Genomic DNA, 19,140 nt, shown 5'->3' on the forward strand with positions numbered 1-19,140 from the left:
CCAGGCATGCTGGGCTGCATACTAACACGTGAGGCAAAGGGCTTCTTTGTGGGTGTAGCGTGCAACAAGTGGATCGGGAAGGTAGAACAGAATAGGAAGCAATAGGAAAAAAATACTAAATTTAGTATAAAAAAAGACATCTCAGTTTATTCTTGGGCAATAATGATCTTGCTAAACACTTTTTGAAGTTCTGGATGAGCAGATTCCTTTTACCAACTTTCTCATTTCTTACTTACCTTGTGCCTAGCAGGGATTCTGAACTTCTGCAAGCTAAAGGTTCAAACCGAGAGGATAATTTGTGATGAGTTTTCCACATCTAGGTCTTAAGTGAGGTGATTTTTCTCTTTTACAGATTACAGAAAAGGCATTTCCATCTTCACCTCTCTCCATAAGCTAGTACCACCTGATTTTTTTGAAATGTGTATGCCTGTTGTTTGTGTAATGAATTGAAAGTTTTGGTCCGTTGCTTGTTTAAAAATTCAGTGACCTCCTGTTAAATGACATGAAACATACTTTGTAAGTCTGGTTAATATAAAAAGGTATGCTTTTTCACGCATGCATATGTTGGGAAAAGGAGAGTATTTTTATATATTTTTAAATCCACTCCACTCAGGTTAAGAAAAAAGTCGTTCTGACTGTAAGGTTTATACTTGTTTCAGATTAATTGGTGTTTATAAGTACTTCAGAAATCATGGGGGTTTAGGGGTTTTTTTGAGATTAAAGCTTATGTTGGAGCTTGCCATGAGAAATGAAGTATTTGTCTCTCTGCTCAAAATGTCTTGGTCATTTTATTGTCATGCAATGATTAGTTCTCTTTAATGCAGTTTATAAAAATTAAGTCTAAGAGGTGCTTTTGCCATGGGTTTTTTTTACATGTCCTTAAGCAGTGGCTGCAGGCCATTAGTCCTTCAAATGGGCTCTAGTAAAGTTTGAAGTTTAATGCACAGAGACTGTTTTTACATTTTGTTTGTTCTGCCACTGTTTTGCTACTTGAACATTAACCTTTAATAGAGCTAAATTAAATATACATGTCCTGATGAATAATTATGAGATTGGAAGCATTTTCATTTTGTACATAAAGCTTCTCAGGGATTGCAAATTTGACTAAAGGTTTAGTCATTATTCACTTTATAATGCCCATGTTATTTTTGTCTTTTAATTCTTTACTGATTTAAATATAAAAAGCCCTGTGTATTTGGAGCAAAATACCTATTGCGGGTGTCCTGGCTTTTTACAATGGGCATGTTAAAACGAGGGGGGAAAAGTGCACCCGCAATTTTGTAAAGTTCAATTTCCTTCGTTGTGGCATTTTAACGCTATTTTCAGAAGTATCACAGCTGAAGCTTAAGATCCCTGCCTGGTATATTTTGCGGTTCCTGTAACAATTTAAGACATGGATAGATTGAGACGGTCCGGCCTTTCTTTATGTTCAGCAGATGAATGTCCGGGGCTAGCTCTGTCGGAGAAATGCTGAGCTGCAGAAGTGTGACAAAACGGTCATTCCAGATAAAGGTCGGCAGACCTACATGGGAGAAGGGTGATGTTGTGACAGCCCGGACCTTAATTGGACCATACATAAATATTGCAGGGCCTCTAACTCGTGCTACTGCTGTGACTTAAACTTTATATTTAATTCCTTACCTGTACCCCCGTCTCTGCCACAATAACATTTTAAGTTTGATTTATTATAAATATTTTAATACAGATAATAATAACGAAAAGTATTTGGCCTAAAAAGCATAAATGAAAAAGCTATGTAGTCATAAACTATGTATGTACAGAGAACAGATGACAAGCAACCTAGATTTTGTATTATGAACAGGGTAATGCCATAAGCTGTTGAAGAACCGAAGTAACAAAATGCAGCAGGCTGCTACTTACAATGTCTCTGAGCTCAACATAACCCAGTACTATTCTTCTATAAACTATGAAACAACACTGGCATATTGAAAAAACACACAGGCTCATGCTTAATGTGTTAACAGAGGTACAATAGACTTATTATGTGTTTCCAGAGACTGAGGGTGGTCTGAAAAATTAATGACTGTAGTGGCTGAAAATTAAGCGAACTCCCTAATATATACTGTTGTTGATCCACTGAGTTTGGTGTTTAGCATTCCTCAACAGGAGACTAAATCTTTGCAGCCATTTCACAAGAGATGCTGGCGCCCGTAACAGAAATGTATTCAATAATCTTTTATAAGTCCATCGGACTCCAGCGTTTGCCTATTCTGACTGGGAAGAAGTCCCAGAATAAATCACGCGTGCTCACATCAGGTGTGTGCTAAGGACTCTCTTTAGCAGAGGGGGATGAACATCAGAGAATTAATAGTGAGAGGACATTCAAAATAATTTCTAATTTCTATTCGATTAGTAGTATAAGAAAAAGAGGGAACATGAGTCACAAACCCCAAGGTTCATGGAATTAATTAGTAATCAGAAATATTGTGTGGATGTATTGATCTGTCAATTGAAAAAAGTATAACTCGGATCTCCATGATCAAATAACCTTTTTGAGCTCAGCTGTGCAGGAGGGCACAATTTGCTTCAGAAATTCACGCCCACAGAAGCAGAGGCATGTGAGGGACACTAGCTGTCAGTGAGCTGTGCAGTTTGATTGCTTTTCGCCCAAAAAATTCTCATTTTGCAAACAAAAAATTGAAGCTCAAGACTCTCACATGCCTTGCTATCACGACTGTCTGCACCCAGGGACACGGCCTTGTGGATTAACGCCAGGATGAAGGCGGCACACCCCAGGTTAAAGGGTAACATAGATACAATGACCTATCTCTGGTTTTTGAAGTTTGCAGGATATGAGGTGAGGAACATGCAGGAATAATAACTCAAAGTAGAGCCTTACGGGCATTTCAAATGGATATTACTGGAGAAAAAAGGACACTTGTGCTCTGAACTGTGTGAGTCACAGAAGTGTTCCTGTTATCTTACATTTTCTTTTACTGTTTCTTTTTCAGATCCGGTTCCAGCCTTGGATTTAGGACAGCAGCTTCAGCTGAAGGTTCAACGTATGCACGATATTGAAACAGAGAACCAGAAACTTAGGGAAACCCTAGAAGAATACAATAAAGAATTCGCTGAGGTGAAAAATCAGGGTAGGTTGCAAATGTATTCGTTTATCAGCTTTTAATGCATACTGAAATTTGAAGACTGGGATTAAATTCAGTTTTATTTCTTATGGGTAGGGTTGACAGTAGCATTGAAATTCAGTAAAGAAAGTGTAATAGTCTATTACAGCCACTTCTGTGTTTATGTGTATAGGTGTGACTTTGGGTTGACTCTTTGGATTTCTGTAAAAGTTCCATCTTCTGTAGCACCAAGTCAGAGAACGTAGCTGTTATTCTGCATATTCGGTTGTAGCCTTCAGCGCTACCTGAAAATTGCACCCCTGACTGAAGTTATATGTAGACATTTTATGAGAGATGGTGCTGCTGCTGACATCAAGCCGAATGTATGTGTGGGCATGTGTAGCACATACCTTTTACACAGACACACACAGAAATCCAGTATTTTATACACATACACAAATCTGTACAAAATGGAACTTTTTCTGTACTCTGTTTTTCCTTGTCTAAATCTGAAAAGTGTTGCTGGAGTACATTCAGCATACGTACTTTATATTTACTCTAGAGACTATCCATAGAGCAATGTAAATACAAGCTAATGCTGCTTAATTATTTAAGTAAGTTTTAATGAGACCAGAGTACATGAAAATACATGAAAATCTCAATGAGATTTAAAGCCTGTTGTGTTTAAGACTGTGCCATTTTTCTTCTGATTCAGAAGAAAGTTTCCTGCACCAGGAAACAGAATTTGCTCAGTTGTACACCTGCTTGCCTATACATGGGACTTTTCATTTCCATGTTTAATACTCAGCTCTGGGTTGTGGAAAGGTAAATTTTCTAGGCATTTGGGAAAGTGTTCGGAGTTGTTTTTATACCGTGGAACTGTTGCACCAAAGTGGATAACATTTGAAAGCTACATTAGCAACTAAGTCGGTTCTGTTACATCTCATTTTCAGCAGAAGGAGCATATATGCAGTTACATATTTTGTTTTGGGTGTGACCTATGGAGAGGACAGGTATCAGCATGCAAGGATTCAGGCTGGACTGCAAAAGATGTCATGTGAGAGCCACAATGCTCTAAGCCCAACAGTATTTTTGCTGGAAATGTACAATAATTGCAGTTCACAGTGCAGAGTTCCTGAGGCTGTGCATCCTGTACATCCAGCATGACATAGGGGTTCGTCCCAGAAAGCGGAAGAGATCTCGACTTCCAGAGTATTTTGCTGCAACCACTCATAAACTGGCATTTTTTATTTTCCCCGGTGTGCACTAACTTCCTTTTTGTTTTGCCACTGTAGTCTTTGCATTGTTTTTCTCTCCAGTGCAATAGTTTTGCACTCTATTTCAAACAGGGATTAATAAGATACCCAGGGAAAAGCCTGTTGTTAGCTAAGGGTGCTTTGATCAGTTAATCTCTTTGTTTGGAGGGCTGTGTAAGAGCTATGTGGTTCCTGTAAGAACTTCTTCCAAAACTGGTATAAATGGCAGTGGCTAACAAGCTTTAGCTGACCTGCACAGTAAAGAAGGCACTTAGTTCTTGGAGCAATGTAAAGGATTAAACTGTGCTGGTCCAACACATCCATTGTTAGATGCCTAAAGGTAAAACCAGAATTTGTTACAAAAGCCATAATTTTTCCCCATATTTATGCGCTTCTTGCGTTCATTTTTGTAGTTTTGTTTCCTTTTAAAATGAAACATTAAAACCTTGTCAAGATGCAACTATATGCATTTCCATGAGACTATTTAACTCTGTGCTTCTCCATATACCCCAATACTTCTGCAGATTTGTGATTCTCCAGATACCTGAATACTTTTGCAGATTTATGTCTGAAAATACCTGGAGCAAAGGTGTCTCCAGTACAAAGAGTACATCATTCGTCCGTATGAATGAGCATCCTTTTGTCTGTCTGAAGGAGCATCCTTTGCTTATTCAGGAAAAGATCAGAATTTGTATTACTTCCCGGATCTCAGAGAAGAGTTTCCCTTTGCTTAAAAAAAAAAAAAAAAGTGACATGTCCTTTTCACAGCTTATTACTCAGTCATGAGCCTCATCTGATTTTTGCACAGCTAGCAAAATCCTGCTCCTTCATTCAACAGCAGCTGGTTTGCTGGCAATCATTTTTACCACTCTTCCCCCCGTTTTTTGTGGTCATGGTGGCCCAAGCTGCCTTTGGTGTAATTCCCAGAGAGCAGACCATGTCACCTGCTATCTACTGTCTGGCTTTACAGTTCTCTACTCAAGTCTAAAAATCCAGACTTTGATAGCATTATGCATGGTTTTGTATGATATTATTGAGATTTTTTTTTCCCAAGTCTGTACGCTTTACTTTTTATAGTAGAGTTCATCTTTCTATGATGTTTCTGCAGAATGAGAAACTTCTTGTGTCCAAAGGTGTTTTTTCCCAAAGCTTTGTTAATGGCATCTGTTAATAAGCTGATGCCTTTAAACCACTGTATCTCTGTGTAAGTCCATTGAAATGTATTGCTAGCTGCGAGTCTTCTGGCAGTCTAAGGCTTTTTCCAAATTCCATTATTGTTACAAAGCATACTCTGGTGAATGTCCTGCTTTTCCTCTTATGAGCCCTATAAGGATTTGGTCCTTTCCTGTGGGTGGGATCAAAGGGCTTTCACGTAGGAACGTATCAGGGCACATAACAAGATGCTGTCCGTCAGAGGCTGGGCTGTAACTCTGCAGGTTTATGCATCTTCTCTCATCCGTTACCGGGTAAATGCAAGATAGCTTTTCTTTATCTGAGAGAAGGGTTTCTGCAAATTCCCTGGAAGGCTACAAGTGCACTCAGAAAGTTATAGTTAATGCTTGTGCATAAAACCCGGTGTCGATGACAAGGCAGTTAGAGGAACTAGAATATGAAGGGTTCCAGAGTGTCTGTTGAATCTGATCTGCTGTTAATACAGCAGTTAAATCCTAACTGCCGTATTTTTCATCAGTTGTGAAGCAGAACATAGCTGTATCCCAGATATGTGTTCAATTAGTGTTAGATTGCATCTGTGCATGAACCATAGTAAAACTGCCTCTTTTTACATGAGCACAGTTATGTGAATTAACTGTCCTATGTGTAAATGCATACTTAAACCTACACTGGAACTTTATTAATCTCCACTTGGCAGTGAGCTAATTTGAGACTAGTCAATAAGGGGATATTATATTTTGCAATTTATTCCCCCCCCCTTTTTTTTTTTAAAGTCATGTTAGAGGAACCTTCTTCACTCTGCTTTCCAGCAAACTCCATTGATCCTTCTCAGCCTAAACACTTAAAGTTCAATTTAACATTTAGGGAGTAAAAGGTCTCCAAAGGGACTCCTATCCATTGATTTTGTGTCAGAGTTGAAGAGCTAAAGTTTAAAACACACTGAGCCTACAGGGTAAAGAAAGCCTTGTGTTGTGGAACCACGTGGAGCTGCGTAAACTCATTCATCCCCTGTTGTTTTTCTGTAGAGGTTACAATAAAAGCACTTAAAGAGAAAATCCGAGAATATGAACAGACCCTGAAGAACCAAGCGGAGAATATAGCCCTTGAAAAAGAACAAAAGTTACAAAATGATTTCGCGGAGAAGGAGAGGTGAGTGTGCATGTGTGCGTCTGTAGGTATCGTAGAGGAGGAGAGATGTATTTTTCTGTTTAATCTTCCCAGTCAGGACTCTCTTTCAGTGTACTGAGACAGCTCATATATTGAGCGATTCTGGTGATTTATGTGTTTGACACGGAATCATTTGATACTCAACTTTGCACAGAAAAACAATGGTGAAAGTGTGGAAGTAAAACAAGGACAGATTGTTTCTTCGCGGTAGTGTTGTGTGTGGGGGTGTCATGTTCAGAAGGGTGCAAACCTGCTTTTATTCTTCACTAGCTGTATTGTCCTTTGTGACACTAATCTTTCTCCATTAGCCAACAGTGTAATTCAGTCTGCTGTGTCCACGTTGTGTGTCACAGTACCATTGTACAATCTGTACAACCCTGAGCTGTTTAAGATGAAACACTGTACCCAAGAGCCTGGGTAAAAGATGCATCACCCCTGCTCCTATGGTAATGTCTAAGAGAGGGGATGTGTTCCTGAATTATCCTGAAAAGGTTTGCATATTCCTACATGTCAAAATTAAGAAGTATTTTTGATTATTTATTATTGATTTTTGGAAGCATCTCAGATGCATTTCTAATCTTTTGCAAATGAGCAGGGAATGTATGAATCTTGTAGGTTAGGGGGCAAACAAATCAGGCAAGACAAGACCAAGGGTGTTAAGAGGGAGTTCTTTCAGGCTGCGTTCCCTACCTTGCAAATTTATTTCTCCCATGGAGCAATAACACTGAAGCTATAATATGTTCAACTTAGTGTGGAAACCCTTCAGTTTACCTGAGCTTTTTAGTTGGTGGGTTGGTTGTTTAAATTCAGGTCTGAGTGGGAAGAATCTACCGGTGAATGCAAAGCTTTTTTTTAATTCATCGATATCTGTGGTTACTTTTTGATAAGTAGCAAGTAAGTGCAATTTAGATATGCTTAAAAATAAAATAAAATGGCAGGTTGTGGAATGCAAATAAAAGTGTGTGTAAGAGAGGTTTTGAGTTCTCAAAGTATGTAATTTGGTATGAAGGGAACTGACACATGTTTCTTGCTGTAAATAGTTATTAACCTGGTCATCAGTGTTGGAGAATAAATTTATGCACCCTATGGCACGCAAGTAGGATGCTGGTAGTTTCATAAGCCATTTCACAATTCTGAAATCTGCAGAATATCTTAAAAGCAATATCATAAAAAGCAGCAACTCCTGGGAGACGTTGTAGCAACTCCCTTTCAAAGATGAGTTTTATAACTCCTATAGTCTAGCCTTTAGCAAAGAGTGTAGTGACTATATGGCCAGATGATGTTAAAACATGTATAACTGACACAAACAAGAAAATATTGCCTGTCGGCATGAGAAATGTGAGCATATTAAAGGTTTGCTCATGTTATATAGAAAATATCAATGTGAGATTTGTTTTGAAATATGTGTGGTTTTTTTTAAAGAGTAGCTAATAATACTACTGCATTTGGCATCCATTACAGCTATGATGAAACAGCTGCCGCATCTATTCACTATATCAGTTATGGCAACAAATTTCTTCATTATGACAGTAAAATGGAAATGTATCATTCTTCTTGTACTAACTTTGTACAACAGAGGGTGCTTGGTGACAATTTTCTTAATGTGTGTGACATTTCCAAAACAAATTATGCTCAAGAAAACCTTCCACTGAAGTTGTCATTTATATAGCAGTCAACTCTTGTATAATGTTCACAGCTTATGTTATGAGGTGGCTACACTGTTAAAATTTTAATAAGTGGGACTGCAAAGTATGAACGGTATTGCAATGTGACATGATTTATGGGTCCCATTGAAGCACCTTGTAGTCTGTGTGGTGTTGTCAGTTGTCTGATTACAGTTGAGACATTTAATCACTCTATCTTCCAAATTTGCAAAGTACAAATAAGTTTAACATGATTACAAGCTCTGTTCTCACCCCTTCTCTTCCCTTTATAGAAAATTGCAGGAGACACAGATGTCGACAGCCTCGAAGCTGGAAGAAGCCGAACACAAAGTTCAAGCTTTGCAAACAGGTTTGGCATTGCTATTCTGACCTATACCAATGATCAGGCTGGAGGTGAGAGGATAGAGATCACTAAATGTATCAGGACTGTGTGAACCACCTATTGCAAGCGCAGAGAGATTCAGCAGAGCTTGAACGTGCTTTGTAACACTCGTGTTACAGCCAGCCTATTGGTAAATACAGTGGACAAGGCCAAGCATGAAACATGTACAGCATTAGAGCATCACTGCAATTAAAGCAGGCCATGGAACTTTTCATGTATGTTGTGTTTTGCTCTGGTTTCACACATTTCTGAACTATGATAAATACATGTAATGATCTGGGTTCACTATGAACCCGGTTTCTACCACTGTGTCCTGCCTGTTGCTATGACTTGCTTGCCATTAATTTTCATTTCTGCATACTTACAGATTCCAGGTCTGGACACATTTGGTTTTCTTTACTATGAGAACACAAGAAATTTTATTCCCTGAATTACTGCAATAAATATTTCAAATGAATAAGCAGTTTAGCCAGCTTAATAAGAAATTAATAACGTCTAGCTATGCTAAGCAGAAACTGGAAATTTTTGCAACGTAAAAGAAATACCATAAGAAGTTGTGAAAAATCAAAAGCTATGTTTTTTCTAAGTCATAATGGTTTGCCTAGGTTGAAAGATAAAGCAAAGAATTTTTCATCAGGAGGTGTACAGATTTATTTATGGCTGAATAAAAGAAAAAGGAGTAGTCTTTTTGCTTTTCACTGCTGTTACAGTGCTGTAATGCTTCATGTTTATGCCTTTTAGCCTTGGAAAAAACCAGAACAGAGCTATTTGATCTGAAAACAAAATACGATGAAGAAACTACTGCAAAGTAAGACTTCACTGTTTTCTTTCTATGTCTTCCTTCAGGGTATCGCTGCTTTTTTGTTTTGCATCTGTCTGTTGGAGACAGATGAGATGGAAGAGGTTCAGGAGTCCAAATTTGTTGAAAAACATGGTCATAATTTGGCCTCCTATAGAGAGATTATTAGTTTTCATATTTTCTTCCACCCAACAAGACACTTCTCTTTGTGCACATGCTGCTTCATTCCTGGTTTCATTCTCAGGTGCTGCATCTACTGTGTATCTCGTATACTATGTATCTCTTATACTTTATTTAGAAATAGGGCCATTTCAGAAATAAGTATTTACTGTGATCTTCCAATCTTGGTGAAAATAAAATTTAGTTTAGTAAAGGATTTCTGTTTCACAGGCAGGCACCCTGGTTCTTTTTGCTTTTGGGGTAGCAGTCATCACTCTGTCAGATTCACCCCAAATTACAGAGAGTAGGATTTTTGGCAGATTTTTCTTGTTTTCAAGTAGAACATGAAGGTAGTCTCAAAAGTACATATCCTTGTCCTCTTAATGGCTACTGTTTTCAATTATCCCCTGGTTTTATTAACAATCAGTGCAGGAAACAACAAAAGAGAGACAGACTTCTGCTCTTTTTCTTTGAACCCTTCATATTTAGGGAGAGTTAGTAATGAGAAGGAATTCTCATGATCAGCAGTATTAAGCCCAAAGAGTCATTTCTGTGTCTGGAAATGGGGTGGATGGGATGGGAAAGAAGCAGCCATTTCAGATGGGTGTCCCTGGCCTGCTGTAAGGGCAGGGGTTGGAAGATGCGTGTCATATCCCTGTGCCCACTCCCCACGTCCCGCACAGCAGCAGCTTCACCTCCACTTCCAAGTAGGCAGGTGATCGGGTGAACAGAGAGGAAGACCGTTGCTCCTGCCCTTACCACCCATTCTGGTACAGGAGAGATGGTACGGGAAGGCTGTTGGGCAGTCGCCGTGTTGGGGCAAGAGAAACTATAGCCTAGGCTTGATGGGAGGGATGACATGGTCTTGGTTCGGTCTGTAGGCAGGGGCTTTCTGGTATGGCTCATGGCAGCCTAGAAGATACAGGTTTTTCAAAACCAGTCAAATTGGCCACAAGTTTTAATTTCTTAGTGTGTGGTTCTGTGAGCGTTGAGGATCCAGTTCCCCACTGAGTACATGGGGAACTTGGAGCTTACAAAATTCAGTCCGTTGTAGTTAAGAATCAGCGCTTGGAGTTTAAACACCTTTTACGTCATTCAAGATAATCTTTTAGGTAAATTTTGGTTTTGCTCTGCAAGTCCAGTTTCCTTTGAGTTCCATATAAGGTGATCAAAAGTATTCTTCTTCCCTCATTGATTTCATCCTTCTCTAGGAGATGCATATTAATGATGTTTCTGGTGGAGCCTTAAATTACTGCAGATTGCCTTTATTTTTTTTTTTGTGCACGTAACTGATGCTGGCAGCTCTGTTGCTGTTACTTTGTCTTGCAGTTGCTTCTGTGGGAACAGTCAGAGATCAGGGCTCAGTGGTTGTAGGCACTGAACCTAATAACCCCTCACCCTTTTTAATGTCTTTATTTGCAGAATGTTTGCTTCATTTTTTAATACTATTTCCCTAAGTACTGTAATTTATCTTATACTGAGCAAAGGGTGTACTCTAAAATGTTTGTTTGTGTTTCTAATGTGTTTCATTCTTTCAGACAGATTCACGCGGGAATATTTTCCTATGATCTTGAATATGATTCTTAATATATATAGAATTACAGAAAATTAGTAGCATCTGCAGTAACAAGAAGTTTATTGTGTTATGTAGTAGAATGATTATGAAGGCTGGGTCTAGAATATAGTGATCATGGAGCTGAATCCTGAAGCAGACATTAAGCATGTACTTTATCTCCCAAACTAATGTACTGTGAAAACAAACTTGTAGGACCTAATAACAGCAGAAATATTTTATCGTTGTTCTGGATATTTATGGCAGGAAGAGTTCTTGCATAACAGTCATCTGTAGCGTTTGTAGCCCAAATTTTGCAATATGGAAATCTAGAGAAACATGAAAAGGGAACTGAATGTAGACGGTGAAATTGTCATCTATTTTAATTGTAAAAGCTGGGGGAACTGTTGAAAAAACACCAATAAAAACGGTGAAAGACGGTTTGATTCTTTTCTAAAAAGAAACCCTCTTTTGATCTAAGTCTGAAAAGCTACTTGTATTGCCAATTTTAATTTTATGTTTTAAAAACATGTGATTTTTATCTTAGGCCAGAATTGTTAGTTTTACAGACGCTTATTTGATGCAGATGAATTGGAGTGCCTTCAGGAAAAAAAAGATAATTGTCAATTTTTTTTTTTAAAGCCAACAGTGCTTTTAAGATCTTCAGTTTTGGAATAAAGCTGTCTTTCAACTGTTTGTAACTTCGAAAATCTTTGAAACGGAAAAGAAAAAGAAGCAAAAGAAATCCATAGTAAGAAGTGTTCAGCATCAGCATTAAGGAGTCTGGATTTTGTCCTAGCAACTGGTTGACTGGTTGTTGTGATCTTAAAGTTGGAAATCATTGTGTCAACTTGTTTGTTTATCTTTTCAAAATGTCCCCGTTCAAAGTACTACATGCAAAGTGAGGTAAAGGGGTACCGTCCGAACTTGATGCTAGCAAGGCATCTTCAAATGAGATCAGTTGCTGAAATTAAAATCTTCAGATTAGCTTGTCATCCCCGTCTATAAAAATCCCCCGTTCCCTTTGCCAGCGAGCAGGTAACGCGTGTACAGCGGGAGCGGAGGTGCTGCCTGTGCCCCCTCCCCTGGCCCCGGCGGCCCGCAGATACCCCGCGTGCAGGGCGCTGAAGGTGTTAATGACAAAAAGAAGTTTATTATGTGCAGTCATTGCAGTCTGTCAGCTGGAATATCAGAAGCTGAATTTGACAAGATGGCAGCAGCAAAGTTTTCCATGTGTAGGCTTGAAGTAAAATGTAATTAGCCTTTATGTGCAGAACAAGGATCCATTGATGAATACAGCTGGTCTTTGTTTTCTTCTGTCATTGAGTGTGGGAGGTAAAAGTGTTCTTCTTCATGTTTATTAATACAAGATTCCTTAGACAAATGGCAAGCACAGTTTAATATTTGTTGGAACACAGAAGGGCTTGCCAAAACAGTTGTTGTGTAAGAGGATTTCAAGGTTTTCAGATTATAATCATCTCTGGGTTAAATAAATGAATGATTACTCTGCCTTTTTCAATTAAAGAGGCACATTCTCTCTCGAGGCCTGATACTGATTTTGTTTGGTGTCCCACACGTTTCTATCAGCAAACCTGGATTTAACACACACTAATGAGCTTGATCTGGAGATTCTATCAGAGCTGGAACTGAAAAGCAAACTCAGACTGGAGTTTCAGGAAAATTAAAGAATGTTGGGTGGTTTTTTTTTTCCTAGTGCAACAGACTTTTTTTTTTTTTTCCTCCTTGGTAGAAAAAGAAACATTCTTGTGTGGATTTCCTTCATTTTCTGGGGACAAACTGTTCTCCTTGCTAACATTGCTTTTTTACTTCTGGTTCACTCCAGAGTCCAAGCAAGTGTTTGGGATTCCCAGCTGAGCTGTTAATGCTCCCAGCCAGAATGGTCGAATTCCAGTTTTAGATCAACTCCAGAGCCACCTCTTTGCTCTGACCCCTCCTCTCCCCCAGCCTAAATGAATTCTAATTGGAAAAGGATCTTCGGTTGTAGCACATACAGTAGGCTTGTTACATTACTGTTAACATGTGGGTTGAGGCTCCCTGCCTTTGATGAAAGAAAATATTGAATTTCACTGAAATGCTACATTTTCACCAGTAAATGTTAAGTAGTCTTGTGAGGATTTTAGGTGCTGCCCCCCCCTTCTGCAGTAAAAAGCCTTCATAAACAACACAAAGCAAAAGATGTTTAGGTTAAGGTTGTCAGTCAAAGCAGCTCTGCTACCAGTTCTGTTACCTATATGGTTTTCTGAAAGATGCAGAGTTTTTGTTCTTCTGAAAGTAGCGTATGCATAGGAAATGCAGTGGAGGAGGAGATTTTCATACGTACTAAAGGAGTCATCCTAAAACAACTACTTTCAATAACTTTTAGAAAAATATTTTGCCTTCTAGTATATGAAGCAGAGAATTGTTGCCTTTTTATAGATTAGACTGTTTATTATCTTTTTTGGCAACACAGCTAAGGGTGACACAGGAGGACATATTGGTGTAGCATCATTAAGACTGTACACTGGTGTAATATTGCAAATTTCCCCACCGTATAGATCCAGCCGACTTCTTTTAATCCTGGACTGCATTTTAATGAAAACTAAATCTGGAAATGAACAGTGTGGTTGACAGAAGTGAGGTCTGCGAGCTGGCAGTCCCTGCTTTACGATAAAGGAGAGTTTTTCATTGTTTTCAGGCCTGAACCTGTAAACTTGACTCACGAGATTTCAATACCTGTATTTAATACTTCTTTTCTTGCAGTGGTCATAGACCTCGGTCAGCGAGGCTTGGGATAGCGGGGTGGGCACTGTGCCCGTATCTCTTAACAAAGGCCGTCTCTGCCCTAAAGAGCTTACGGCATGATATCATGACAACGTAAAAAGTTAATGGAACAAGTAGGTAGAAGCTCAGAAGTGGGAGGACAAAGTAATGCCTATTTTCATCCCTGATAGCCTGCTTGAAAATAAATCCTCAAGTAATCTGCAGAAAGTCCGAGGTGGGTGACAGATGGGGAGTGCTGGGGCAGAGGCAGGCGGGAGGGACAGCGGGCAGGTAAACAGCTCCTCGTGTTACCTGCGCGCAAGCGCAAGGCGCTCGAGTCCCCGGTTGTGGGGAAAGAAAGAGGTTTCATGGATTATATGCCAAAAATACAGTAACAGAGGGGGATGTCTGTGGGTTTTGGCTGTTTGGGTGAAGGGCGCTCCTCTTCCTTACTCATTATCAAACAGACCTGTTCTTCAGGCATTAGTCTAGAATAAAATTGTAAAGGTGTGGCTTTCTGCATGGAAGGAGTGTAGGATTGGGCTTGAGCACAGAGGACCAGTAGTTTTAGAGAATTCACGAAGAATTATTTCTGCCTAAAGTCATGTGGTGGAATTGGAGTTCAAGAATTCATGTGAAATCTTCTGTTACATTGGGGCAAATCTCAGTTAACTTAGACTTCAGGGGAATAATTCCCAGTATACAGTGAGAATTGAATTTGGCCTATGAAATATTTACTTTAATTTTTTTTAATGAATCTTTCTTGTTTAAGTGCTGGCTGGTACCAGTATATCATTTCTCAAATGTTTGTAGTCTTCCATTTTGCTGGTGCTCAGGGTCAAACTGAATAAAAAATAAAGTCGTGCTCCCTCCAGCATCACATAATTACTGTGATAGATGGTCTCAAATGCTGCTTCCCCCCATTGGGCATGAAATACTGTTGTTAGGGTGGTTGCGTTGTACATGACATGAAATAGCTTCTATTTGCTGTGCCTTTAAGGTCTTAAAGTTTCCTATTTCCTGTTCTTTTGATGAGTCATTAACTTCTAATGGTCGTCTCTGGAATTATTGCTGTATTTAAAGTGATTTCCCTAAAAACAGGAGATGGAGAACTTCATAGGCCACCTCTCTTACAGCTTTTTCTCTTCTTAAATTTCCTAGTCATTCTGCCATCAGTGAAACCCCAAGAGTAGTGATAAGGGGAGGATGAGAAACCACGGAAGATATTATAGAAAAGTAATTTTATTTTTAAGAAAATAAGGGGAAGAAAAATTGAATGTCTTAAATCTTACTGGAAGGTCTGTCTGCATTTTACAATTTGAGATATTTGTTAAAAGTTTTAACTGTGCCTTATGCAGAACTCAACAGGCTGAAAGTCACTATGTAACATTAATATTTTGCTTAAGAACCTAGAAATGAAGATGAATGAAAATACTTTGGAGATCTGCTTCTTATTTTGATCTAAAACTCTTGTGTGAAATAGGCCTCGAAATCCCATGTGCAAACCAGCCTTTTTTGTCAAATTTCTGGTTCAGCCTACAGTCAAACCAGAAAAGTTGCAAGATAGTATGCTGTGGGGAGTGTATTACAGTGTTACCGTAAAACACTTGTCTTTGTGAAATACTGAGTGCTTGCTTTGAAATGTTGCCTTTGCTTTTGAGTAGGGAAACTGAGGCATAAAGAGTAAGTATAACACTCGGAGCCAACTAGTTTGATCTTGGCAGGAGTCTAGAAATGTGCAGACATGAGAATCATAAACCACAAACTGGCAAAAAGATTTTTTTTTTTTTTTTTTTTTATTTCAAAGGGTGCATTTCTGAGAACTCCATATAAATAGAACATTTAGAGTTTGTAGAAGTTAGTGCTGTAGCTGGTCTGTATTGTCTCTTTCGTTAGACTTCCTGTAATGCTTGCAATTAGTTAATGTAACTTTTTGACAGCACAGAAGTGCCCTAGGTCCTTTCAGGGGTTTTTTTTTGTTTGTTTTTTTAACCTGGAGTGAGACTGTTCAGTTCCTTTTTCTAATGTAGCCTAGAAGCTGGTGTTATTTAACATCCCAAAGTAGAAAAAAATAGCCTTAGGGTATTCCAGCATACTCTAGTCATTACCCTGTTATCTGTAACCTTGGGTTAACGTGAGAGCCTTAGACGGAAATCTTTAAATAAATGCAAGGTACTGCATCAAGGGGTCTTATGCTACTGTGCTAGCCATGCTGTTGGTCATCCTGACCGTGGTTGCAACTGCGGCTCCTTCCTGGGCGTGAAACCTCATGGAAGAGGCTGCAGCATTCTTGGTGCGCGAGTCTGTATGAAATCACAAGGGGCAGAAGCGTCCCTGTCCTGCCTGTTCTCACTTGCTCTTGCTGGAGCCAGACCTCTTCAGGCTATTGCAAGCTGCCTCAGTCCACTGAGCAGAGGGACCACGAGCATGTTCCTGCAGTCCCAGCCTGCCAGCAGGAACTGGCTTTCCCTGCAAGTCTGACAAAACAATCCAATTTTTTAAGCCATCTTGACACAGTAGCTCATTTTATCTGTAAGAGCAGAACTCTGTAAGGTGCCTGGGAGGGCTTTGTGGGAAAGAAGAGTGAGTTACAGGGAAGGAACAGCCTTCTCACAGCGGCACATCTGCCTCCAAGCATGGACAAGGTCCTTAGGCCTCTGTGCCCCAGTCAGCTGAGCTTGGTTTTCAGGCAGCCCTTTCATGTATGCCTACAGATTATAATAGTCTCATTTTTTTGAATGCAAAGCAACAGAGTTATTTTGGTACAGTACCACTTCCTTGTGAGGTCTTGTCTGTGAAAGCAAGGAGGGCACGTGGTTCTGCCGTGGCTCCTTCAGCACAGCTACTGCTGGGCTGGGATCATGGGGAAGGCAATCAGGATAAGTCCTTGAATCATCAGAAACAAATGGTTCATCTGTTTTCAATCGAGACCTGCCCTGTATAGTATGCAGGGTTACCTATTTCCAATCACAAAGCAAAGCTGTTCATCAGCTCTAAGTTAAACTGGCAGTCACTGCAGTAGTCATCTCTACCTAGCCTAATGTGTAGGCTTTCTTTACTGGCGTTTACTTCAAACTCTCCTTGTGCTCTGTAGATGGATTCCAGCTGTTTTTCCCACTCCCACATGACAACAGTGCAGGCAAAAAAATGAGTCATGTAGTGTGTGTTGTGCTCCTTCATTTAATGGAAGGAGATGGCTGTCCTGAAAGAGAATGGAAGTTCAGGAAACTTGGTAAGGTCCCAAGCACCAAAACTCTGTATCCTGAAAAAGTCTGTTTCTTCTGCCTTTATCTTCTTTCCCTTTGCAATCCAAGTGTTTGCTGTGAGAGTTGGTGGACCTGCTCTCCCATGTACCCTGTTGGTTCATACAGACGGCTTTCACGTTCCTTCAGTGCTTTCATTTTATTTTTTGTTTGCCTCTTCCAAGAACAGGAAGATGTGTACCATCCCTGTCAGTGGCTATATCTGGCAAAACCTTCAGGGAAGTATCCCTGTGTTGTTTCCTCGTTAGACAGGTTTGTCAGCATCTCATTGAATGTATACCTAAATGTGTCTGGTCCCATCCCTGCCTTAAAATGTTACTATGATGCCACAGCTATAAGCCACCTTACTACAAAAACAGGGACATTATCCTCTCCACAGTTGCTTTAAAAATAAAAAGTATTTCTGTTTTGTGTTGTCAATATTAGTACTGTTGACATCGGGAACTTTGGGGTGTTCACGTTACTCAGGGTAAAGGCTGCAGAATGAAATCCTGTGACTGCATCGCTATACAGGCCATCCCTGCTGCCTTCGCGAGGGTTTTGAAACTTCTGGCAGTTATTTCTCCTGTCCATCCCCATGTAAATCTTAGACTCCCATTGTAACCCTTATCCTCGATACCTATGACAGAGGCAGCGCCGGGAGGGAAGCGTCTGTGTTGGCATTACGGGCAGGAGTCATCCTCAGTGTGTGCACCTCTGCATCTGCCCCATGCCCTGGTTGCAGGAGAAAAGGGGATTTTGGTCTGCAGACTTCTAACAGTTTTGGCACTGATACGACATGGGATGTTTATAGGGACTATCTCGTGAAGTGGTCCAGAAACAGTGGCATTTCTGGTAAACTAAAGACTTCTTGAGAAGCAGTTGCAGCTTGGAACAGGTCAGCATGCGGGTTGGCCGTGCTGCATGCAGATGTCAGAGGAGCATGTCCTGTCTAGTTAAGCCCCTTCTAATAATCCTGGAGACATCACTTGATGGAACCTAAGAAATATTGTCTCATTTACATATCCTCCGATCTCAATTAAAAGACAATAATGCCATGTGGGATTGTAGTTTCGTGTGCCACAGAAAATACCTGGCATGATGAAATTGAATCTCATTATCTTGATGAAATTTTTTAAAAATATGTTTTAATGAATGCATTTTTTAAAGTAGTATCTTTGAATAGGAGACTAAGAATCCCAAATATAAGGAGCTAGGAACCAGGATTGAGCACCAATTCAGGGATTTAGAAGAGAAGGATGTTGGCCAGCTCGCGGAGCAGAAGGGATAAGGCAGTATGGTGCAGCCGCTAAAACCAAGAAAAACAATAGACAACATGCAGGCCTGTTAATAACTTCATTAGCATTCATGTAAAGCATTAAATAAACAAATGCATTTGCAATCCTGTAAGCCTGATATTATTAACCCTTAATGTTTATCTAGTGTGTTTCTGCAGGGGCAGATCATAGCAAAGGCGATGATTTTGTGCCTGTGATGGCCTTTCCTCTCATTTTTTTAACATGTTGAGAAACTGAGTCACAGGGAGGTTCGCCAAGGACACGGAGGACAATCAGTATTACAGCAGGAATCAAAACTAGGAAATCAAATCACTGGAGAGAAGAAAGGACTACTTCTTCCCTTATTTTGCTTAGAAACAGCTTCTTGATGCCCAGAATAAACCCTAGCTGATTGAATCTTGCTTGCAAGATTTAAATGCCTGTTCGTAACAAATTTTGAACAAAAATATATATTTGAAGCTCTGCCTATAGGGATGCTAATCTTTTGTAGCAGTTTTTCAGTGGCTTGTAATAAATGATCTTTGGTTACTTGTGATCAGCAACTCTACAACCTGTCTTCATTCCTTCCCTCAAACTAATGAACTTTCAATTGAATAGTGTATTTT

At 39.7% G+C, this 19,140-nt stretch overlaps 1 protein-coding gene across 10 annotated transcripts in view; it reads left to right on the forward strand.

Annotated features, from left to right (window-relative positions):
• The window catches only part of CUX1 (cut like homeobox 1), a 280,862-nt gene that overhangs the window by 137,834 nt on the left and 123,888 nt on the right, over positions 1-19,140 (forward strand). For all 10 annotated transcript variants that reach the window (XM_087751495.1, XM_087751486.1, XM_087751487.1 and 7 more), the window contains exons 5-8: positions 2,973-3,110; positions 6,538-6,661; positions 8,616-8,692; positions 9,467-9,533. In XM_087751495.1, the coding sequence (XP_087607621.1) occupies positions 2,973-3,110; positions 6,538-6,661; positions 8,616-8,692; positions 9,467-9,533 (406 nt within the window). The remainder of the gene's footprint in view (positions 1-2,972; positions 3,111-6,537; positions 6,662-8,615; positions 8,693-9,466; positions 9,534-19,140) is intronic.

This window comes from Nipponia nippon, unplaced genomic scaffold (genome assembly GCF_047370975.1).
Source record: "Nipponia nippon isolate SJK-2023a ecotype South Korea unplaced genomic scaffold, ASM4737097v1 scaffold_15, whole genome shotgun sequence".
NCBI classification, from domain to species: domain Eukaryota; kingdom Metazoa; phylum Chordata; class Aves; order Pelecaniformes; family Threskiornithidae; genus Nipponia; species Nipponia nippon.